The sequence below is a fragment of the Schistosoma haematobium genome, chromosome 2 (genome assembly GCF_000699445.3).
Source record: "Schistosoma haematobium chromosome 2, whole genome shotgun sequence".
Taxonomy (NCBI): Eukaryota; Metazoa; Platyhelminthes; class Trematoda; order Strigeidida; family Schistosomatidae; genus Schistosoma; species Schistosoma haematobium.
Genome location: NC_067197.1, coordinates 29,690,121 through 29,711,947, shown reverse-complemented (window position 1 = coordinate 29,711,947; position 21,827 = coordinate 29,690,121). Strand labels below are relative to the sequence as shown.

General features: G+C 40.4%; 1 protein-coding gene across 1 annotated transcript; it reads left to right on the top strand.

Moving 5' to 3' along the window:
- Positions 1 to 14,483: 14,483 nt before the first annotated feature.
- URI1 (uri1, prefoldin-like chaperone) lies at positions 14,484 to 20,173 on the top strand. The gene is made up of 2 exons (XM_051214874.1): positions 14,484 to 14,565; positions 18,631 to 20,173. The coding sequence occupies exon 2, from the start codon at positions 18,708 to 18,710 to the stop codon at positions 19,791 to 19,793; it is 1,086 nt and encodes a 361-aa protein (XP_051068056.1). The 5' UTR covers positions 14,484 to 14,565; positions 18,631 to 18,707; the 3' UTR covers positions 19,794 to 20,173.
- Positions 20,174 to 21,827: the final 1,654 nt, after the last annotated feature.

The following is a 21,827-nucleotide window of genomic DNA, read 5'->3' as shown; positions in this document are numbered from 1 at the left end:
GATGGGCTGGAGGAAAAGAAGCAAGATGTCCATGAAACCTACGAAACGAAATGTGAAACTGTATTTTGTGAAAACTTTACTTTTGTAACCCATCACCACGTTACTTGATATTTGAAAATATAACCCATTGGCTGAAATTCCGTATTCTCTCTTCCCAACTATTGACTGCTTGAGGATTGTGTTGGGTTTCACATCCATTCTGTACTACAGTGAACGACTCTAGTATGTGCTACATTTGGTTGAGATGGGATCCTGCTTACTCATATTCAGACACACGGACTATACAGCAACCCTCATTCTCTGTAACCCACAAGTCGTACATAATGATGTTCATCACATCGCGACCGTCCAACTTCATTTAACTCACCAGCTGGACACAGTTGTCTCAACAACGGCATGCCAATATAGAGCAAGCACTGACGACAGTGCAATTCCATCAGCAAGGCCAGATAATGCATCTAGAACTGTATGCCACTGTAGGGCCAGCGAAATGTCATCTACGTTGGTGATCTACACCACCAACTCCTGATTTCGCCGATCGAATTGTCCTGATCGTTCTCATAGGTTATTTATAATCATAGTCGTTTGCTTTTATTCCTAAATTCAAGTGTACCAGGTGTGCCTATTTAGTCATTGGCTCACTTTTTCTCTCTCTTCTTTCTAGTTATACTTGCTCACGTTTCTGCATACTCTCATTCAGCACCCAACATTCCTTCAGGTTAGACAAAAACTACTGCGTATTTGGCGAGCCTGCCGGAGGTTGAAAGTTACACTAATATTCTTGATTCAAAGAATCTACTCTGTTTTGTACACCAATCTGTCGACAACCACAACCATGATAAAGTAATACTACGTTAGCTGAAACGCAGTTAGGTGACTACAGCAACGTAAGGGGAATTAAAGGCAAATTATCAGAGCTCAGGAACATGTTTTCAGTTCTAACTGAAGTCTAGCTCATGGATGTTGAGGTCATAACTCAAGGAATGTAACTATTTGGATGTGATAACAGGCATAAACAAGTTGTGAAATGGAATTATCCAACGACAGCCGCTTGGATGCTACGACCCAGCCCAACACATAACCTTTAATGCTGATTAATATAAACTTATCGAAAATTTTGTTCGTTACTCATATTTTTCATGATTCCAACTAATTTGTATAATCATTGTTACGGACTACGAGATAGTTGTACAAGTTTGACTCTGGATTTTCTAAGTTTTTTATTTGCTTGCATAACATATTGATGACCACTCGCAAACACTGCTGTCGAGGTTCTTCTTGTTCTAATACAACCACTTGTCACACATATTAGTCATTAATATGAATACAGTGTACATTTACGTATTTGTTCACCCACCATAGGATTATATCTGAAATATTACTTTAGGCTACATGCTCTATTTAGGACTGGTGATAACACATTACTGCGAACCTAGTGACTTAGCTGAACATGTTGCATTTACCAGCGAAAAATAATATCCAACTTTTTATCGGCGCATTCATATTTTCGTATACAGTTAACTAACTCTACACTTCATCTCATAACTTGTTACAATTTCGGCATTATCAGTTTTTGGTTCTCCACAGGATCATCTTAGTATTTTTTCAGCGCAAATAAAATCACATACCGGATCAACGGAATACTCTACATTACAGCAGCTAACAGCATATGAGATTACTGATTTACTTGTCGGTAATTTTTAAATCTACAAAACTGAAGAAACAGTGGGTCATCAACGTAGGTGATCTGTGTCAATGATTAGAGACCAGTGAGAGTTCTATGGGAATTATATGCTCTCATAGCCAAACATCGAAGTCACGCCGCGTCGTCAGCATGCAAGGTGGATTACCATTTCTTCATATCCAGGCACTGTGGCAAATTTAATGACTGCATAGGACGAACATAACGGCATTACATAAATGTATTGACAAGAATAAGTATAAGTAACAGAGTGTAACCACTGTCACACGCGCCCGTCCGCAGTGTGTAATGGATTGATGCGCATCAGGTGAGCTTAACCCTGACGAACGTCGGTAGCCTGTTCGGTATTCACTGACCCAACTGCCGAATGGTTTGGCTACGGCCAATGATATTTTATTGATCCCATATACCTTCTATCGATCGCAGTTGAAAAGAACATATAAGACTGCAAGAACTGTGGTGAAACTAGCTATTGCAATCATACTATCATTCGTTATAAGTCGGAGACACAATAACAACGTAGAATTTTTTGCTAGGTATAGAATATAAAAAAGTGGTCCATCAGCAGAATTGTTTTGCAAATTATCCAGAGGGTAGTAATATGCGTATACTAGAACAGCAAGGCAGTATAAAATCTGTCGCATCACTTCAGGATATCCAGACACAGAATTCTTGATATCACTTTGTCTCCTCAAGGTCGCGTGAACTAAAGGGAAGTAATTTTAACCAGAGAGTGACTTTAAACTTATGCCGTCGGACATATCGACTGCTCAAGTTTGAAAATGGACGGTACTTCACCAAGCACACAAATAAACATCCAGACACCAATATGTATTATTAATCAAGGCACAGCCATATTCACAGTGATTTCAGATGGACAAAAATTGTTCGATTTATATATAAGTCAATATCACTACAGTTATCCACACTGATGGAATAATATTACGAACTTACCACGATACAGCTCCATAATCTATACGACCTTGGGTTGAAGTCGCATCGTTATCGAGCGATCATACTTGTATGAACAAAGCGTGAAAATTTGACATTAGATGGCTTTAATTGACCATCATTCCTTATTTATCATGTATTAAAAGCCTAATGTAATTCTTAAAGACCAGTATAAATGATTTGTGTCGTGGTTTAGTATTATTACATAATCATTGCAGATGCCCATAACCGTTACTACATCTCGGAAATTGTACAGCTATTGAGGATCATCTACAAAACTTTCTGTGCCTACAACAGTGGTAGAAGGCAGTAACAGATAACCACTGTGAGATATTGAGGTTTATTTTTCAGGAATTTATTTTGAATAACGATTCCTAAACATAAAATTCACCTGGAAAGAAAGCTTAGCTGATGAGATGCTTACTTTGGGCTAAAAAGAGAGTCTGATAAACTGAAATTTACAGGAATGCATCCCGATCTCAGCCCTTAGCTGGAGCTAAAGATTAATTGCAACACTAGGTTATGAAGAGACGAGAGGTATGTGCGAACCAAGTTAATCGATGAAATCCAAACTATTCAGAAGTGTATGTAAAGGTTCTTTTCTCAACCAAAAGCAACAAGACAAGAGAATTTTTCTGTAAGAGTCTAATAGCATTTTGCCAACCCAGTAAAGGCAGAAATCTTCAATGACTGTTTCATCACACACATATGGAGGTCGAAGAAACATCTACCCAACTTCTAGGATATTGGTGTGGAAACTGAAATACTAACTGGAAGAAAAGTTACCTCGATATGACAACATTCACCTATAATCGTAAAACAGTGAACAGAGAATATTACTTTATTGAATTGTGGTCTAGTTTGGTATTAGTACACTTATCTTTGTTATCACTATAATAGACCTATTCCCAAAATTGTAGATCTGTCATGACGTGACTACCTAATCTATGAGATCTTACGTGGAAGTCGTATCATTGTATTTTCTAACTCGTCGTAACCTGATAATCAGTAAATGACTCTTAGCACTTCTGAAGAACACATTTAAGCTAAGGGTAGAGTAAAATATTTAATATGAATGGGGATTTGCTACGAGGATGACCACGTCTGTAAGGTTGAGCTATACCATACTGATCATTTGCTCCCGCGTTCATCATTGTTGACCTTTTCGTGCTACATGTTGAACATAAATCTTCACAGTAATTACACTCTCAGCTTTAAAGGTCGTATGGTTAGGAACTAATCTCATTACAAGTTCACTTGTATATGACCTGTTTGATGACAACTAAACGCTCCCAACTTTACTCGAATTTATTCCTGACCATCAGTTGCACGTCACTAGGCAACCTCCAGAAAGTGCTCTAACTCTCATATTGACAACTCAAATCCTGCTAAAATTATTTACATTCATATGCAAGAAGTGTTATCACTATAATAGACCTATTCCCAAAATTGTAGATCTGTCATGACGTGACTACCTAATCTATGAGATCTTACGTGGAAGTCGTATCATTGTATTTTCTGACTCGTCGTAACCCGATAATCAGCCTAACTGAGTAAATTATTACAGAGAAGCTTGTATGATCTGTAACAATTTGATCTTGTCTGTAAACTGTCATACATCATGTAACCTAATGTTATTTGAGAATAAATTAATGATAACTTAAAGGTCCAACAACTCCCATAACGATGAGGACAGGATAGTAACTGTAAACTTCAAAAGGAGAAACAAGAAAGATCTGACTTATTGCAAACAATAAACACTACTTCCATCACTGTCCGAATTTATGTAAAGGCTAACTAATTACTAAGTATTAAAATAGTTGGTCATTAGAAACATTCTCTATAATCACTCATACGAGTTCAAAAGAGACAGATTTTGCTTGTTTATGCCTTTGCCATGGAAAAAGGATAGCCTGATAGGACGCTACTTTCCATATTCCTTAACCTTGTGATAGTACTTAACACTGTTCGATATGCACTCGTTATAATGAAGTTTACAAGGTTGGATATCACTGAACTAGTCCTCTACTAGTTTCGGAAGTATCAGTGAAACTGAATATTCTGCAGTGAGGTAAAATGAGTCCATGTGAACTGACCTGTCACAACGTTATGAGCTGTGTACGAAGTCTTTTAAAAGGTCCTTCATTTTTCTGATTTTCATTAAAACCCTTTTAGACAAACATACTAAGTAAGCCGAACCACATGGACGCAATCATCCCACTGGAACCTCACCTTTACGATCCATGAGGTGACTTCCGAAGTGTAGCCCATCAGAGTCAGAAATTTGAAGTCCGATCTCACGTTTTCTAATAAGGAATTGGTCTTATTCGCAAAGTCACTCCAGCCGAAGTGACAATAGATAGATCCTAGAAGAGGCCCAATAATCACATATTACAGATTTTCTATCGTTTTTCATTTGGAACAGCTGTGCTTAGTGAGCATCTTGTAGCCTATCTATCATTAATATAATGGTGTTCAGCTAGCCTATTTATCCCCGTTTGCTTTTTTTAGCTTCGCTTTCCTGCTACCAGAACTTTCGTTTATTTTTTTATTTGAGGAATTTATTTGTTTACCTATGTTGATTAGTTAAGAGATGACCTTAAAAATCTAAGTATATATCAAGACAATAGAGCTCAAGCATTAGTTCGCTTCCTCATTTTGTATATGCATTATATTTCTTATTATCTTATATTGAATGTTTGAAAACTTTGTGTGTTTGAGCAATTAAGCTTGCGCTCCACCTGTGCTGTTTCTCGAGCTAAAAAATACCTGTTCACTACCAGTTTGATTTTTTCTATTGATACAACGAGGGGTACCTACCGGCACGAAGCAACACCTTCTCTTCACCCTTATAAAATCGAGTTTCTTAATGCTTCTCACCAAAACTAAACGAGTCGCTCCCTTGTAATGTAACATCTATTGGCTAAAGAAATACTAATGTCTTATGAAAAATGTACGCAGTCGAACCCACAAATAACCATCGAGCTGGCTGGTAATGGCGCAACGTGTTCGAAAACTTGGAGAAACAGTAATGGTTTGCTATCATTCTCTCACAATCATGAACCTTCAAGACAGCATTGACCTTGCCCTCATTTTGCAGGACAGACATGTTAGAATGCTCTGGGAAGAGTTAAACAAGAACCTTACACTTCCTAAAATAGAGCCTTTGGCGGTCAAACGGTTCATTTGGGAAAAAGACTCCAAGCATCAAAATCACCCAAGATTACTTCGTGTAACACTAATGCTACCAACATAGAAGATATCCTACTGGCTAGTCACTGAAATCAGATGGGAACGTATGGATACTGCCTGATATGCCGTATTCTGAGCGCATCCGGAACATTCCTAAGGAATCTCGTGAGAAGTTTTTCCACGTAAGAAATATCATTGTGCAAGGTAACTGGAAAACACGGACCCTGACCACACTATCTCTAATATTCGGGAATGGAAATTCACCGAGCAGTCCTTGAAGCTCAAAAACATATTGACTCAACAAATGGCGAGACCAGCCAAGAAGGACGGAGATTTTAGACACTGGCTGATGAAGATACATTTCCTATCCTCCCATATGGCGACTGCAACTCCGGAAGCATTGCGTGCCCACAGACACCGGTTGACACCTAGAATTCATATGAATGAGGATAGACCCCATGATGTCAGGATCAAGCACAAAGGCAAGCTGGAGCTGACCATTCTACTTGCGGACTTTCTTAATCATAAAAACACGTAGAAAGGACAGGCACAACCAACTAGGAAAACCTTGTATAGGTAGGCTACCTGTCCATTCACATAAGGCTCGTCCAGACAAACAGGACGTGGAAGCTCACTCGTTTCAAATTAAAAGTACAAACTGCTTATACATAAACGCTGCGAGTTTACCGAATAGAATAAATGAGCTACGTGAACTCGACAGTGTCAATAATGCTCATCTGATAGAAATATCTGAAACTTGGACATCTCAGTTTACGGACCAGGAGCTAGCAATACCCGGGATGTCTTTGTTTTGCAATAACAGAAAAACAGGAATCGGTGGTGGAGTAGTCTTATACTTACGATCCTGCCTGGAAGTGCATCAAGTGCGCAATCAAGAGTTTATCAATCTTGATGAATCTGCAAGGTGCTCAGTAAGATTGTATAACACCACGAGGTGTCTAGTTAGAGTCATCTACAAGAAGCACTTAGCTGAAACGGAGTACGACAATCGTATGATGGAATGATTATCCCTCTCTACTCGTCTCGTATTCACTCGTATCCTGATTCTAAGGAACTTCAATCTTCCTGAAGTCACTTTCGTGGAACATACATATATTGGAGGTGAAAACTCTACTGAAGCTCAGTTCTTCAACCTCATTGAGTTTCTGGGATTATTCGAAAATGTGAAGTCGGCAACTCGTTGGAGAAACAGTTGTATGGCGTCGCTCTTAGACTGAGTATTTACAAACAAAGAACTTCTCACTGACAACCTTTCAATCCTGGCCCTCTTGTGGAAAAGCGATCATACCGTCATAGCCTTTCATTTCATCAGCAAGACTGAGCTTAGACATCCCGCCAACGACAGGTGCTTGGATTTCAAACGGTTGAATGTATCAGCTTTAGAGGACAATCTATAGCAGATGGATTGGGAAGTTCATTCTCAACTTCATATGAATTCTCATTGGGACTCCTTAATGCACGTGATCTTATGTACTACAAGGCACTTTGAACCTCAAGTGGTTCACAAAATCTACAAGCAACCTACAGTCATCAAGAACCGCACACTTCGTTTGAGAGGAGATAGGCCTCAGTACCAGATAAAACATATCGATGAATTCGCTTGCAATCCGAAAACTTTATTCCGTTATGCAGCCTCTCTTCGACAAGCCGAAACTGGAGTTCCCCAACTGCTAGGTCGTAATGGCCTAACCAACAACGACGGTGACGCCACTAAACTTCTGGCTGGACGATACTCTCGAACATTTCAACCGACCCACATTAACTATATTGATGGAAGCTTCATCTGCAACTGCACAGGACTTTCCGAAAAGAACCTGAGTGCAGACCTGTTGTGCCGGAAACCGCAGCACCTAAAAAAGACACTTCTTCTGTTCCGGATATAGTGCATTCTACTATACTGGGGGAAGCAGCTTCAATCCTGGCAATACCACTTAGCTTAACGTTCTTATACTAGCTAAGCCGAAGCAACCTACCGGAAATTTGGAGGCTGGCTCACATCACACTAATTTTTAAAGGAGTTCGACGATACGAAACATCGAGCGTCCGACCGGTGGCTCTTCTCTCTGTACCTTTAAAAATCATGGAGTCCCTGATATGAGACGGTATACACGACTATTTATTATCCATAAGCTTCTTTTCACTCCAACAGCACGGTTTCAGGAAGAGCCATTCTCGCATAACGAACCTTCTGACTGCGAGGGACAGATGGACAATCATCCATTACACCACCCCTAATTGAATTGCTCACTTCATATGTAAGAAATCGATATTTTAAAGTCAGGGTTAACTTCACCTCTCAGGCTATGGAATGTCGTAGTGGGGCCCCATAGAGTTCAGTACTGGCACTTCAGGAGGATCTGACTCGACTTCAAAGTTGGGCAGATGACAACGGACTTACCTGTCTGGAGGTATTGGTGATCTACTGCTACTAGACACAGGTGCCTGCCAAACGAAAACTACCTATATTCTGTCCACAATCATTTGGACCATTTGGACTGGACTTCAAAGTTGGGCAGACGATAACGGACTTGCCTTTAACACTTCAAAGTGCAAAGTAGTCCATCTGCGACATGTCGCAGGCTGCAGTTACAACCTAGGAAACTCCTCTCTAGTAGTATCCCAAGTCGAAGAAGGTTTGGGAGTCCTGGTGCCCTACGATTTAAAGTCTTACGCTAACTGTGACAAAAATGCCTTTTGAGCAAACCTTGCACTGGTAACATTGAAGCGCATTTTTGGCCAGTTTTCCATATAATCCTTAACAATTTTATCCCTCCCCATTTAGCGGACGGAAACATAGTATTTCCTCTCTCACCACAAAAGGATAAGGACACTCTGGAGCGTATCCAACAGCGAGCCACGAAATCAGTTCGAGGACTCAAATTTAAACCTTATGAAGAGCGCCTCCAATCACTTAACCTCTACCCACTAGAGTATAGGCGTCTTAGATGTGACCTTCTGATGACTTACAGTATCGTTAACATTTCTGGACATCCTAATAAACACTTACTTAAGCTTAGTTCCAACACTAACCCAAGGGGTAACACCCAGAAATTGGAGTGTAGCGGTAAATAAATCCCCAAAATAAATAGCACTAAGTTTTCGACATTGGATGCTGACCATATGTTTTAGTGGACTCACCTAGCTGAAGGCGCTCGGTCAGGCATCCGCACCAGATCACGTGTGGTAACGCCGTGCTCAACATCAACCGCAATCGCTAGCCAGATTAGATCAGAGAATTCCGATATATTGGTCATCGCCAAATATACTCTTCCGATCTCCTCGACTCTGTCTTTTGATTTCTCTTGGTGGGAACGAAATATATTAGGTGTTACTGGTAGAAGCGTTGTCAAACACTGAATACCTGTGACATCATCATTGGTGAACCCGACGTGATCTGGTACACCTAATTGCAACTGTGAGTCTGTTCCCTTTTGGGATTTTTTTATATATCATTGCCTTATTTTTTATTTTTTTTTAAACATTGTGATTTTTTTTTCGTGTTTTTTCTTGGATATATATATATCTTTTCCCCTCGTTCGTTATCGTACTTCATACTTCATCATGACTGAACAGACACCTAAAGTACTCAAGCTTAAGACTTTGTCCCCACCTTCGTTTCAACTGATGCCTTTCTGGCCCGACAACATCGAAGCCTGGTTTTGCTACGCAGAAGCCGACTTCCACGAGCACGGCGTGATCGACACACGTGCACAATTCCTCGCAGTAGTCAAGGCACTACCGCGCGAATTCAACAGGTACGTAACACCTAGTATGTTTACTAGTGATGTTTCCGATCCTTACGAAATCTTAAAACGCTCGATTCTTAAACGAGGAGATCTAACCGATCGACAAAGGTTAGATCAACTCTTCAATAACATCGACCTGCAACACGGTTCTGCGACGGACATGTTGCAACGGATGAGAGAGGTAATAGGCCCAAGAACTTTCGACGAAGGTCTATTCAAACAACTCTTCTTGTCAAAACTTCCCCAACAGGTGCAAGCAGTTCTGGTCTCGTTCCAGAACAACGCCTTAGACGAGCTAGCTGCATCTGCCGACCGCATTTTAGAAATTACGAAACCTTCTACTACCGAGGTATTTTCAGTCAAAGAAAAACCTCAAACGACTCAGAATGATATAACCGAGTTATGTCACACACTCACGCGTTATCTTAGTCTTCGTACCGACCGTAAGAGATCGCGCACTCCACGTAGGAGCATTTCACGTAAGCGATCTGTCTCTAGACCACGAGAGACAGATAACCCCGACTGGTGCTGGTATCATAACCAGTATGGAAAGCTTTCCAGAAATTGCAGAAAACCCTGCAATTTTCCCAACACGAAACCGACTGATTCGAAAAACATTTCGGGAAACTTCTAGGCCGGCACGCGTTAACGGCAACCGTAGCCGGCGAACAAAGCCGTCTGTTATTCGTCACAGATGTGACAACGAGAGTTCGCTACCTCGTCGACACTGGCGCAGAAGTTAGCGTTCTCCCAGCAAATCCTAACGACCGGCTTCACGAATCGACCCTAAACTTACAGGCGGCAAACGGAAAACCGATCGCTACGTATGGCAAAAGGTACGTTTACCTTAACGTGGGTTTACGCAAACCCATACACTGGATTTTCGTTGTTGCAGATGTTTCTATACCAATCATTGGTATGGACCTTCTACAACACCACAACCTGATCATCGATACGCGCAAACGGAGGCTAGTAGACGGAAACACTAATTTGTCCGTTTGCGTAACTTCTTTTACTGGTTGTAGAGTATCCCCAGTCACAGTTAAACATATGATAGACCCACTCTATCAACCACTACTCGATAAGTACCCTGGGATACAACAAACTCAACCGAAACTACCGTGTGTAACCAGCAACGTTACACATCACATCACGACTACAGGACCACTTGTATTTTCTAAAGCACGACGACTAGCTCCTGAAAAGCTAAGGTTAGTGAAAAACGAATTCGATCACATGATGGACTTAGGAATCATACGACCGTCAAGTAGCCCATATGCATCTCCGTTGCACATGGTCCCTAAAAAGGACAGCAACGATTGGCGTCCAACTGGTGACTATCGGCGATTGAACGCGAAAACCATTCCCGATCGTTACCCGTTGCCTCACATTCACGATTTGACAGCTACCTTGAAAGGTACAACTGTCTTTTCGAAAATCGACTTGGTTAAAGCGTATAACCAAATCCCTATGGCTACTGACGACATACCGAAAACAGCTATCATAACTCCTTTCGGACTCTATGAATTTTTGCGAATGCCTTTCGGTCTAAGGAATGCTGCTCAAACATTCCAAAGATTCATAGACGACGTTTTTCGAGGTCTCAACTTCGTACACGCGTATGTTGATGACTGTCTAATCGCAAGTCCGGACAGAGAAACACATCTCAAGCATCTGGATCTTGTTTTCGAACGACTTCAAAAACATGGCATTACTGTAAACGTTCAGAAATGCCAATTCGGAACCGACTCATTAAACCTCCTTAGGACACACTATCGATGTTCAAGGCATTCGACCTCTTAGGACCAAAGTGGCGGCCATTCTGGATTACCCAGAACCGACCACCGTCAAGCAATTACACACGGTTAACGGCCTGGTAAGTTTCTATAGACGTTTCATACCCAAATGCGCATTACTTATGAAACCTCTGACCGACCAACTTCGTGGAAATGCGAAATCCATTAATTTGGACGACACCTCACGAAAAGCATTCTCCACAGTTAAGGAACTGATTGCTAAAGTAACAATGCTCGCACATCAGGACACCCGAGCACCCATTAGCATCGCAGTAGACGCATCCGACTCGGCAATCGGAGGAGTCTTACAACAATGGGTTAACAACTCCTGGCAACCCTTGGCATTTTTCTCTAGAAGGTTGCTAGACACCGAATCGAGGTACAGCACATTCGGTAGGGAACTCCTAGCTATGTATTGTGCTGTACGGCATTTCCAACACTACATCGAAGGTCGTGAATTCACTCTTTTCACGGACCATAAACCGCTCACTTTCTCGTTAAGCTCTCCTTCTGACAAGTACTCTCCCCGTGAGTCTCGACAACTGGACTACATTTCGCAGTTTACTTCAGATATTCAACACATCTCTGGAGCAAACAATGTAGTTGCAGACGCTTTATCTCGTATAACTTCCTTGAACAGTTTCCAAGGAATCGACCTTCTTAAACTCGCCGAGCTTCAAAAGAAGACACTGATCTTCAGCACGAGTTATCGTCCACAACACTTAAACTACGCATCAAACAGATGGGAACAGGTAAAGAAACCTTACTTTGTGACACATCTACAGGTAGGGATCGCCCAATCGTGCCGAAACATTATCGACGCAATGTCTTCAACACATTGCACAAACTTTCGCATCCAGGTGTTCGTGCAACCATCAAGCTTATAGCAGAAAGGTTTTGCTGGCCTGGAATGAATAAAGACGTGAGGGAGTGGGCACGCTCCTGTGTAAGCTGCCAAAAATCTAAGGTTATCAGACACAATAAATGTCCCTTAGGCTCGTTTAAAACTCCCGATGCTCGTTTCGACCATGTTCATTTGGATTTGGTAGGACCTTTACCAGATTCAAATGGATACTCTTATCTCTTAACCTGCGTAGACCGTTTCACTCGATGGCCAGAAGCAGTACCTATCAAGGACATCACTGCTGAAACAGTGGCCCGCACCTTCGTCGAACGATGGGTAGCAAACTTCGGTTGCCCTTCAACCATCACTACAGACCGCGGACGTCAGTTTGAATCTGATCTTTTCCGTCGTCTGACCACACTTTTAGGAATCACTCGATTTCGAACGACCGCCTACCATCCACAAGCAAACGGGTTGGTAGAACGTTTTCACCGACAACTGAAAGCTTCACTATCAGCTGCAAACGTTTCACAATGGACCGACGCTCTTCCACTCGTCTTACTAGGTATCCGCAATGCAGTGAAAGCTGACATTGGATACACTGCGTCTCAACTCGTTTATGGAACGACACTTCGACTTCCAGGAGAATTCGTGGATCCTTCGTCCTCTTCAATGAACATGGATCTAACCTCCTACACGAACAGGCTTACAAACGCGATGCGTTCAGTTAAACCTGCTTCCACTCGACCTCAATCAACTGATGTTTTCGTTCAACCTGACTTACGATATAGTACACACGTTTTCGTTCGTCGAGACTCGCATCGACGACCATTCGAATCAGCACACGAAGGACCCTTCAAAGTTCTTCAACGTGAATCTAAGTACTATATAGTCGATAAGAACGGAACAAACGATAGCAACAGCATCGATCGCTTAAAAGCAGCGAATTTAGAAGGAAATCCCATTCACGTCGACTTTCCTTCGGTACAATCGCACAACACGACTCCTACACTCATAATTCCTCAACCGACAACCAACACACACGATGATACTTCGACAGTATCCGAAAATAAACTTAAAACGACGCGTTCTGGAAGAAGGGTGAGATTTCCAGAACATTTAAACGACTATTGCACGTAAGGCACTTCTCGACATTTTATATTATTTTTAAAAAAAAACAATTTTAATATGCTTATATATTTTTATTTCTATTTAAAAAAAAACAAAAAAACAGTTTTTTTAATGCTATTACGTGTTTATGAGTTTATTTTCCATTTTTTTTCCGCCGACATTGTGTTTTTACGCACATACGAGTGTATTTCGACATGCACTTACATTTTCTTTTTTCTTTTCCAGGACGGCTGTAAAAGAACGATGACGTTTATGAGGATCCGAAATTTTCATTGTACATTTTCTTTTTTACTATGTTGTACCTCCGTCCCATATAGTAAGGAAAGACGACCAGACGCTGCTAAATTTAGTAAGCTATCAGAAGAGTGTTTACCAACGACAAACTCGTTGGGTTTAAACTTCTGGCTGGCCACGTCTTAGGGTCGTCACTGCCTCACTAGGGGGGGAGTGATCTGTAGCGGTAAATAAATCCCCAAAATAAATAGCATTAAGTTTTCGACATTGGATGCTGACCATATGTTTTAGTGGACTCACCTAGCTGAAGGCGCTCGGTCAGGCATCCGCACCAGATCACGTGTGGTAACGCCGTGCTCAACATCAACCGCAATCGCTAGCCAGATTAGATCAGAGAATTCCGATATATTGGTCATCGCCAAATATACTCTTCCGATCTCCTCGACTCTGTCTTTTGATTTCTCTTGGTGGGAACGAAATATATTAGAAGGTGTTACTGGTAGAAGCGTTGTCAAACACTGAATACCTGTGACATCATCAGGAGATACAACATAGCAGAACGGACTGTAGACACAACTTCTACTCCTTAAGAGTTGTCAGATGCTGGAAGTCGCTGCCGGCCGAGCTAGTCCAAGCGACTTCCCAGGAGTCCTTTAAGAGGCAATCTGATCTATTCTTATGGTCTAAGGATAGTATCATACTATGATCTACCGATTTCTTTTTCTTCTTTTATCGTTAACATACCTGGGTTCCTGCCTGGAGGTTTTGGTGATCCCTTGCTACTAGACACGGAAGCCTGTTAAGCGAAAGCTTCTTCTATTCCGTCCACAACCATTTGACCATTTGACCATTTGAGGGTTTTTTGTGTTGTAGGTCAGTAACGTGTTCGAAGTCATGCGCTACCACCTCTTGATTTTTCCTTCGACTTTCAGATTGTCCTAATCTCCGGTATGGGTTATTTCTAGTCATAAATCATTGCTTTTATTCTATAATGTTAGTTCACATCATATGCTTGGTATGTCTTCTGTTCATGTTTTATCGTTTTCTATTCTTCTCCACTTGTAATTATTCTGCTCCGCACTCCTAAAACGAGTGGATTAACTAGTTAATGGGATACTACTGTTCTTGAATGTATATGTATAGACATATCTAGCATGTGAAGCAGTAATAAACTATCAAGTATAGTAGGACCGAATGAACTTCCTTGTGTTTGCATTGTCTGAGAATCACCAGTAATTGGTTTTTAGTGAAATAAATCTAGGGTTGCACACGACTGGCTTAATCTGAATTCGAGCTTTCCAGTATCAATAAGTCACTGAGCCTGAAATATTTATAGGTAACATAGTCATAGAATGTGATTTACACATACATAGAGTCAGGTGTTGGAAGCGGATGCTGATAGGTCTTGAATTGTGGTGCGAAACTGATTCATTTGGCTAAATAGAATCTTGACATTATAGCTGATGTCAGTTCCTAACCCTGAATTCCAACTGTATTAGTCATACTTCGAGTTATCCGGATACAACTACCTAGGAAGTGCTATGTATAGATGTAAGAAAGGGGTTGACGTCCTTTTATACATAGCCAGTACTATAAATATACGCTCATTTACTTGCGAATCCTATGGTAGTGAAACTTGTGAAGTTATTAGCTGTGAACTCGCTATCGGATGATGTATATTTATACTTGGTGTCATATGGTAGCCAAATCTGCTTATTTGATGACTATTTTAGAGCACATTCGGCTATGGAGTACGAGTAACATGCTTGATATTCGGAGGCTTTGATGCATCTGATATTAGTTGGACTGAGATGGTCACGGTAGAATTTATAAACTTTGATAGGTTCCTGATAACGGTAATGGAGCATGCATTATTACAGCATGTATCCGAACCCACACGTTTTGGTTCAAACCAAGGTTATTATTTGTTATACTTGGTAATTACTCATCCAACTGAGGATATTGCCAAATATTTTCCCACCGTTAGTGAATATCGATCACGCTGTTTTGTCATTAATGCTTATAACTTGTGACATGATATACGACCCGGTCAAGCCTCTCCCAAATGTATGGAGAGCTAACATATCAGCCATTCAGGAGTGCACTGTTAAAACAGATTGGTCAATAGATACTAGCTCATCAGTTGAAACATCGTCTGTATTTAAAGGTTAGTTCAGTTCAGGTACGTCCTCGTTTATACCATACCTAGTACCACATAGACTGAATAACTGTCCACCATTGGTAACTAAACAAATCAAGAAGCTTCTTAGACGTAGGGAAAAGCAAAGCATTAGATAGGCTATAAAACAGGATATTAGGGTGATTCACAATAAAGACATTCGAATTAATCAGACAACTGAGTGTCAGTTGGACTAGTATGAATGAGCTAATGCATTTAACATTGATGCTTAGTCAGATACTGTGTTCCAAAAATAAGTATCCAATTATATGGATTTGACATGTCTATGTTGAACACCATATATTTTACTACAGAGTGTTATTCCTGTTGTCTCTTTCTGTTTAACGCAGTTGATGCTCGAAACCGTTGATAGACATACCAAAAGTTCTGTTTTGCTTTACATAGAAAGGGTTCATAAAGTGATGCAGTGTTTTGAGTCGTTGGGTTTGCTGGGCAATTACTGTAGCATTATGGCACTGACGTTTACAAACATTGTATTTTATCGGGATAATTTGGAAACTTCTTGCTATAATGTAAAGTTAAAGGTTTTAATGAATTATATCGTTGTTTGAGTATTAAGCTATCCGTTCCTATTTTGATTTCGCTAAACGTACCCCATTATTTGTAAATAAGTCTTGATAACTAGTACTCTGCTGGGTGAACAGTGTATTCATACCATCTCAGAATATATCAAGGTACTAGTCAGATTTACAATGTTGTGGCTACTTCCCGTCTAGTCTCATTTCATGATCGTTTCTTCGTAGTAGAAAAATGTGTTGTTTGTGACCACAAACAAATCATCATGACCAAGATTTTCTTTAGGTTTCTGGCCTTAGTAGTAATCCAACTCCTAGAAGTAGCTCAGAAGCATTGAACTCGGAGAAACCAGTTAATCTTAAATTCTGGTTATAGATGAATATGGTGCCTACATAATAATTTTTTTCAGATTCTACAGTATAAGGAAATTTGCGGACGGGAGACTGCATACTTAATCGTTATTCAAAAGGTCATGATTTGTTTCAAGCATACTCTAGACTGTGATCTGAATAGGTTACATCAAGTACTATTTGTCAAAGCTATGCACCTTTCATAATTTCATTCTGTTATCTTTGCTTTTTTAAAATGTAGCTTTTTGCTTAGAATCAGCGGTGGAAGTAGCTGAGTGTGTTGATCACTTCATCCATTATTGAAATCTCTTAAGGTCTGATTGGCTGGTGGTTGTCGAACGGTTATTGTGGATACGTAATAACCTTTTTGTGTGTATCACGGCTCATGCAAGATATCTGGTCGTGCACAAAAAGAGTACTTTGTTGAGCAACATTTTTCCACATTGTTGGCACTTTTTGTCGCTCTATAATATCAGTGTCGCTTTGATCCAAGCTATACTTTTGGTATGAGGGATGGTAATGCTTCTCGGAAATTTATTTGTTTTAACACATAGATATTGGTACAAGGAGGCACCAAATAAATATGCGCCACACAAGTCACTTCATTGGTGTGAGGGCTGTGATACTACCCGGGTGCCCAAATCGAAGCAGGTGGTTTTCTTAGGGGGTCACACCCGGAGCCTTCGACCTGAAAGTCTGATCTACAAGGCAGTGAAGCATCGTAAGGAGATGCAGTCCCATCGTAGCCGGTGACCCACGATTGGTTCCTACGCCATTTGTTCCCTCAGGATTCTGGAGCACATGTGCAACATTGGTTTGGAATGGGGTTTTTCTAACTCCCCTAGGTGGACTCTCCATGTCCACCAACCCGGTTAAAGCGCCGGACGTTCGCTTTTCGTCCTCTCAATTTCGTAAACAACAGTAATGCCATGAGAAGGCAGTGAGTAGGACTTCCCTGGCAGAGGCTATATACGTGTGGCCATGTGAGAGCATTTCGAGAGGGAGAGCGGACTCTCCTCACTCTCGGCCGTAACAGGGCATTTGGGGGCTTCTTGGAAATATGAACTGAAGTAAATTGGGAGGGATTCGAACGTGCGATCTATTGTTTACAATCCCAAGTAGCTTAAAAACCAAATCACTTCTTGTTAATCCATTCATCTTTTGTGCTGGAATATGGACCTTTGCACAGTAGTTATACTAGGTCATACATTGCATATGATTGTTTGTCTGTAGTAATATGAAGCGAACAAATCATACTGACCCAAGTTGAGCAGGGCAGCTTTTACTGTTATATATACGTAGAGTCAAAAGAGATGATGTCCTGATATATTGAGGTTTTCTGGCAATCATACAAATATCTAAATTCAATCAGTAGGAAGCTGGGGGGTTGTGACTTATGGTTAATGGATCTTGACCACTTAAAATACCTTAATTTGATCCCCATACAATTCATATCATTTTCCAACAGGTTGGTGGAGTTAGATGAAACTATTAAAAATTTGCGTATATTTCGATTTGATTCCTTAAGTATTAGAATAGATCTGTCACTAGGCAGTCTTCAAGCTAATCTTTTGATCTTTCTATTATGTATTAGCTAACCTAGTCCAATTAAGAAGACAGAACGCTGTTTCTTACCCTCAAATAAATGTCTTTAAAAGCTTGACACAAATTTTAACTTGGTTATTTAGTCCTCAGAAATCTGAGGATCCTGAGGTTTACTAATAAGGGTGATATGTAATAACTCCCTCGACGACTTAAATCATAGCCACTTTAATATCAAGGTGACTGCGTTTTAAATAGCTCTAAGAAATGAGATATAGTCCTTGGGATTTCGGGAGGGTTCATGTTCATCATATTATATATGGGATCTGTGCTTTTATTCCAATGAACTAAATAATTTTCTGTTTCATCATTGCTTTAGTAAAAACTTTTTATCTTCGATTTCAGCCCACGTTTACTAAACTTCAAATGATGGTCATGCAATCACAATTGATCTAAATATCATTTTTCAGCACGAAACATCAATGGCAATAAATGAAGAAAATTTCAGTCGGTTACTCACTCAGCAAATTTCTGATATTGAAGCTACTGAACAGGAAATTATTATCCTGGAAAAATATAGATCAGATTATGAGTCTGTTAGTAATAAAATTCAGGAGTTGCAAAAGTCTGTATATAAAGATGCGTATATTCCATTCAGTCGCAAAGCGCTTGTCCGTGGGCGTTTAATTCATACAAATGAACTATTAGTGTATCTTGGTGGGACTGATGACTATTTTGCTGAATTATCTGTCTACGAAACAGTTCAGTTGCTCAGTCGTCGTATTAAACGGTTAGAGATAAAATTAGATGGATTACGTCAACAAAAAACACTGTTAAACGATAGAATCAATTACACAAAACAATTGGTCTCACAAAAGCTAGTTTCTATACCGAAAGATTCCTCCAGTTGTACTCGTGATCAAGTTGTAGAAGGTATTGAAGATGATAAAGAAATTGAAATTAGAGAAGAGTATGATTCTGATGCTGAGATTGAATGGAGGAAAAAACATATAAATAGTCGAAAACAGGAACGTATTTCCCATGCATCAAGATGTTCCCCAGTACTTGCTACTCGTCGAGTGTCGTTTGATTTAGTTGAGCAAGTGCTTGGAGAACAGTATACTGATTATGAAAGTATTTCTAATTCCGAATCTGATTTTGATGGCGAAAACTTGTCGACTATACACTTTCAACATTCAGACACACCTTCACCTATTCCAAGAGAAACAGTAGTCGATGTTTCCACTCTTACTGTTGCAGAAGCTGTCAATTTCGCCCTCAAGATTTGCGATACACACGGTAAAAATAAAGTGTTCTCTGTAGAACCACTCGGTGATATTAGGGAACAGCAACCAAATGTCTTAGCAAAAGCTGTCAATTTTACCTCCGAAATGTCCAGTACAAATCATCAGAACAAAATGCTTCCAACAAAACCATTTGGTGATATAAATGAACGGCAACCAAATGTCTCAGATAAACCAGATATTCCTCCACCCATCATACCAAATGAAAGAAAACGATGTTCACTGTTCCGTTCTTCTCGTATCAGAGATTCCAAACCTGTATAAATTTGTCTGGCGTTGTGCTTTTGTAATCATTCACGAGATTTCCTTTTTTATATTTTTCGATTATCTAGGATCATGATTTTATTCACACTTTGTATATATACTCATCAGATTCTTTGTTAATAGTGTTTGTCGTATGAAATGCAAACACATTGTTTTTGTGCACATTTTATCCTTATTTTGTCGAAAAGGATGGCTTGGTGATTAATAGCATTCAACTTTCAATCAGATCACGGATTCTGTTCCAGCATTGTATACTTTGCTTGGGACTCTGGGTGGCATCAATATGTCTCATACCTAAAGTTTGGCTCAAAGTTCAGAATGGAAACCTGTACTTGATGAATGAGTTTTCTGAAAATAGGATCTGCTAACGAATAGTTTATCGATGACTCAAATGTTACATTTATGGAATAATGATTACTGGTAGCACGTACAAACAGAACTTAGATGTGGGCAGATTTGAATGGTGGCTTGCAGTGGAATTCAAGATATGCGTTTCGTTTTATTTCAGACCTGCAAGCTGAGTGCACATGCATTCCAGAGTTTCTCCCCTTCTAGAACTCGAATCCAGTGCTGTTTGCTTCGAACTCCACCACGTTATTCATTTAGCTACTGAATCTAGACATTTAACTAGCCCGTGCAATTAGGTGAGGTTGGATTTATTCGAACAGGTTGTTTTGAGTCTTTCTGCTGATGTTTAGGACTGGAGCAGACCAGTCTCTTTTAGCATGTATGCATCTTGTGTGTACTGCCTCCATATTGTCTTTAGTTTACAAAAATTATAAACAGAGTTAGATCCAGATCTGCCTACTGTTACTAAATATCGTCCCAAAAAGCGATCCTACTGTAGACTGGTTCCAAAGGACTACAACGTTGACCTAATATTTGTACGAGATATTCATTCATGTAGTGAATCAAAAGTGAATTTATCGTGTATTTATGAAGCAAGTATGCATAGCACGGATATCATGGTACTTTTTCTGTGATAAATCTAGTTAACAGTATCGGAGACGTATACCGTGGTTTTTACCGTTGCAAGCGCGAACTGATGGACTTCTGTTGAAAATCTGGGAGCACTGTACAGCGTTCTCGTTCTAGTGTGGGGATCCTCATCACTGCGCACGCGGGAATTGAGCCGAGGACATTCGGTCTCGCGTGCGAACGCCTAACCTCCAGACTACTAAGTCGGCAACTGCCGCAGATAATAAATCAGGAGTTGGGCACGATCATGGATTGATTGAATTTAAACATCAACACCGTTATGTGCCGGCCCAATGGTCTAGAGGCTAAGGGTTCACGCGCAAGACCAAAGGTCCCATGTTCGATTTCCGCGTGGGGGTTCATCGGTGCGTATAACTGACGAGTCCCATGTTAAGAAGATCTTACCATCCAGTGCTCTCGGGCTCTCAGTGTTAGTCTAACTGTGATCTTTTCGTGATTTGAACTATAAGTATACTACAATTTCCGAAAATTCCCTTCACTTATCTGCTATAATTGTTGCAATCGACTGTAAGCTTTATTTTGTTTGTACACAGTACGTGGACGATATGTAAGTATCTTTGTGTCATCAACTAACTGTAACATCAACGGTTAAAGAGACGATTAGTGTTTTTTGGTCAGTCCGAATTTATCTGATATTTGAATGTGCGGTTGCTTCTGGGCGGACGTGTACGCTTTGACAGGTCAACTATCGAACTGAGTTCTTCCTTGGTCTCGAGTGTTTTACCGAATGCTCACAAATCGATCATTTACTGAAGAACAGCACACTTGAAGGTAGCTGGTTTTTTCAAGAGACACTGGTTAATGTGTGGTCTGCCAGTACTATTTCGACCTATTTCACTATGAAGAACGATAAGCACAGGAGCCACTATGATCTGCGATTTGTGCCCCGAAGATTTAGTATGGATGCTTTAGAAGTTATTGCCAGTTTAAAGTTGTTTAAGGATATCCTTCTCCTTGCGATACTGTCGTGTTTCCTACTTTCGCGCAGTGGTTAACCCTGTCCCAGGCATTGTTATTATGGGAATCGAATAGTCG

Excerpts from the sequence above, each read along its gene's own strand:
- URI1 (XM_051214874.1), top strand. The coding sequence starts at position 18,708 with ATGGCAATAAATGAAGAAAATTTCAGTCGGTTACTCACTCAGCAAATT.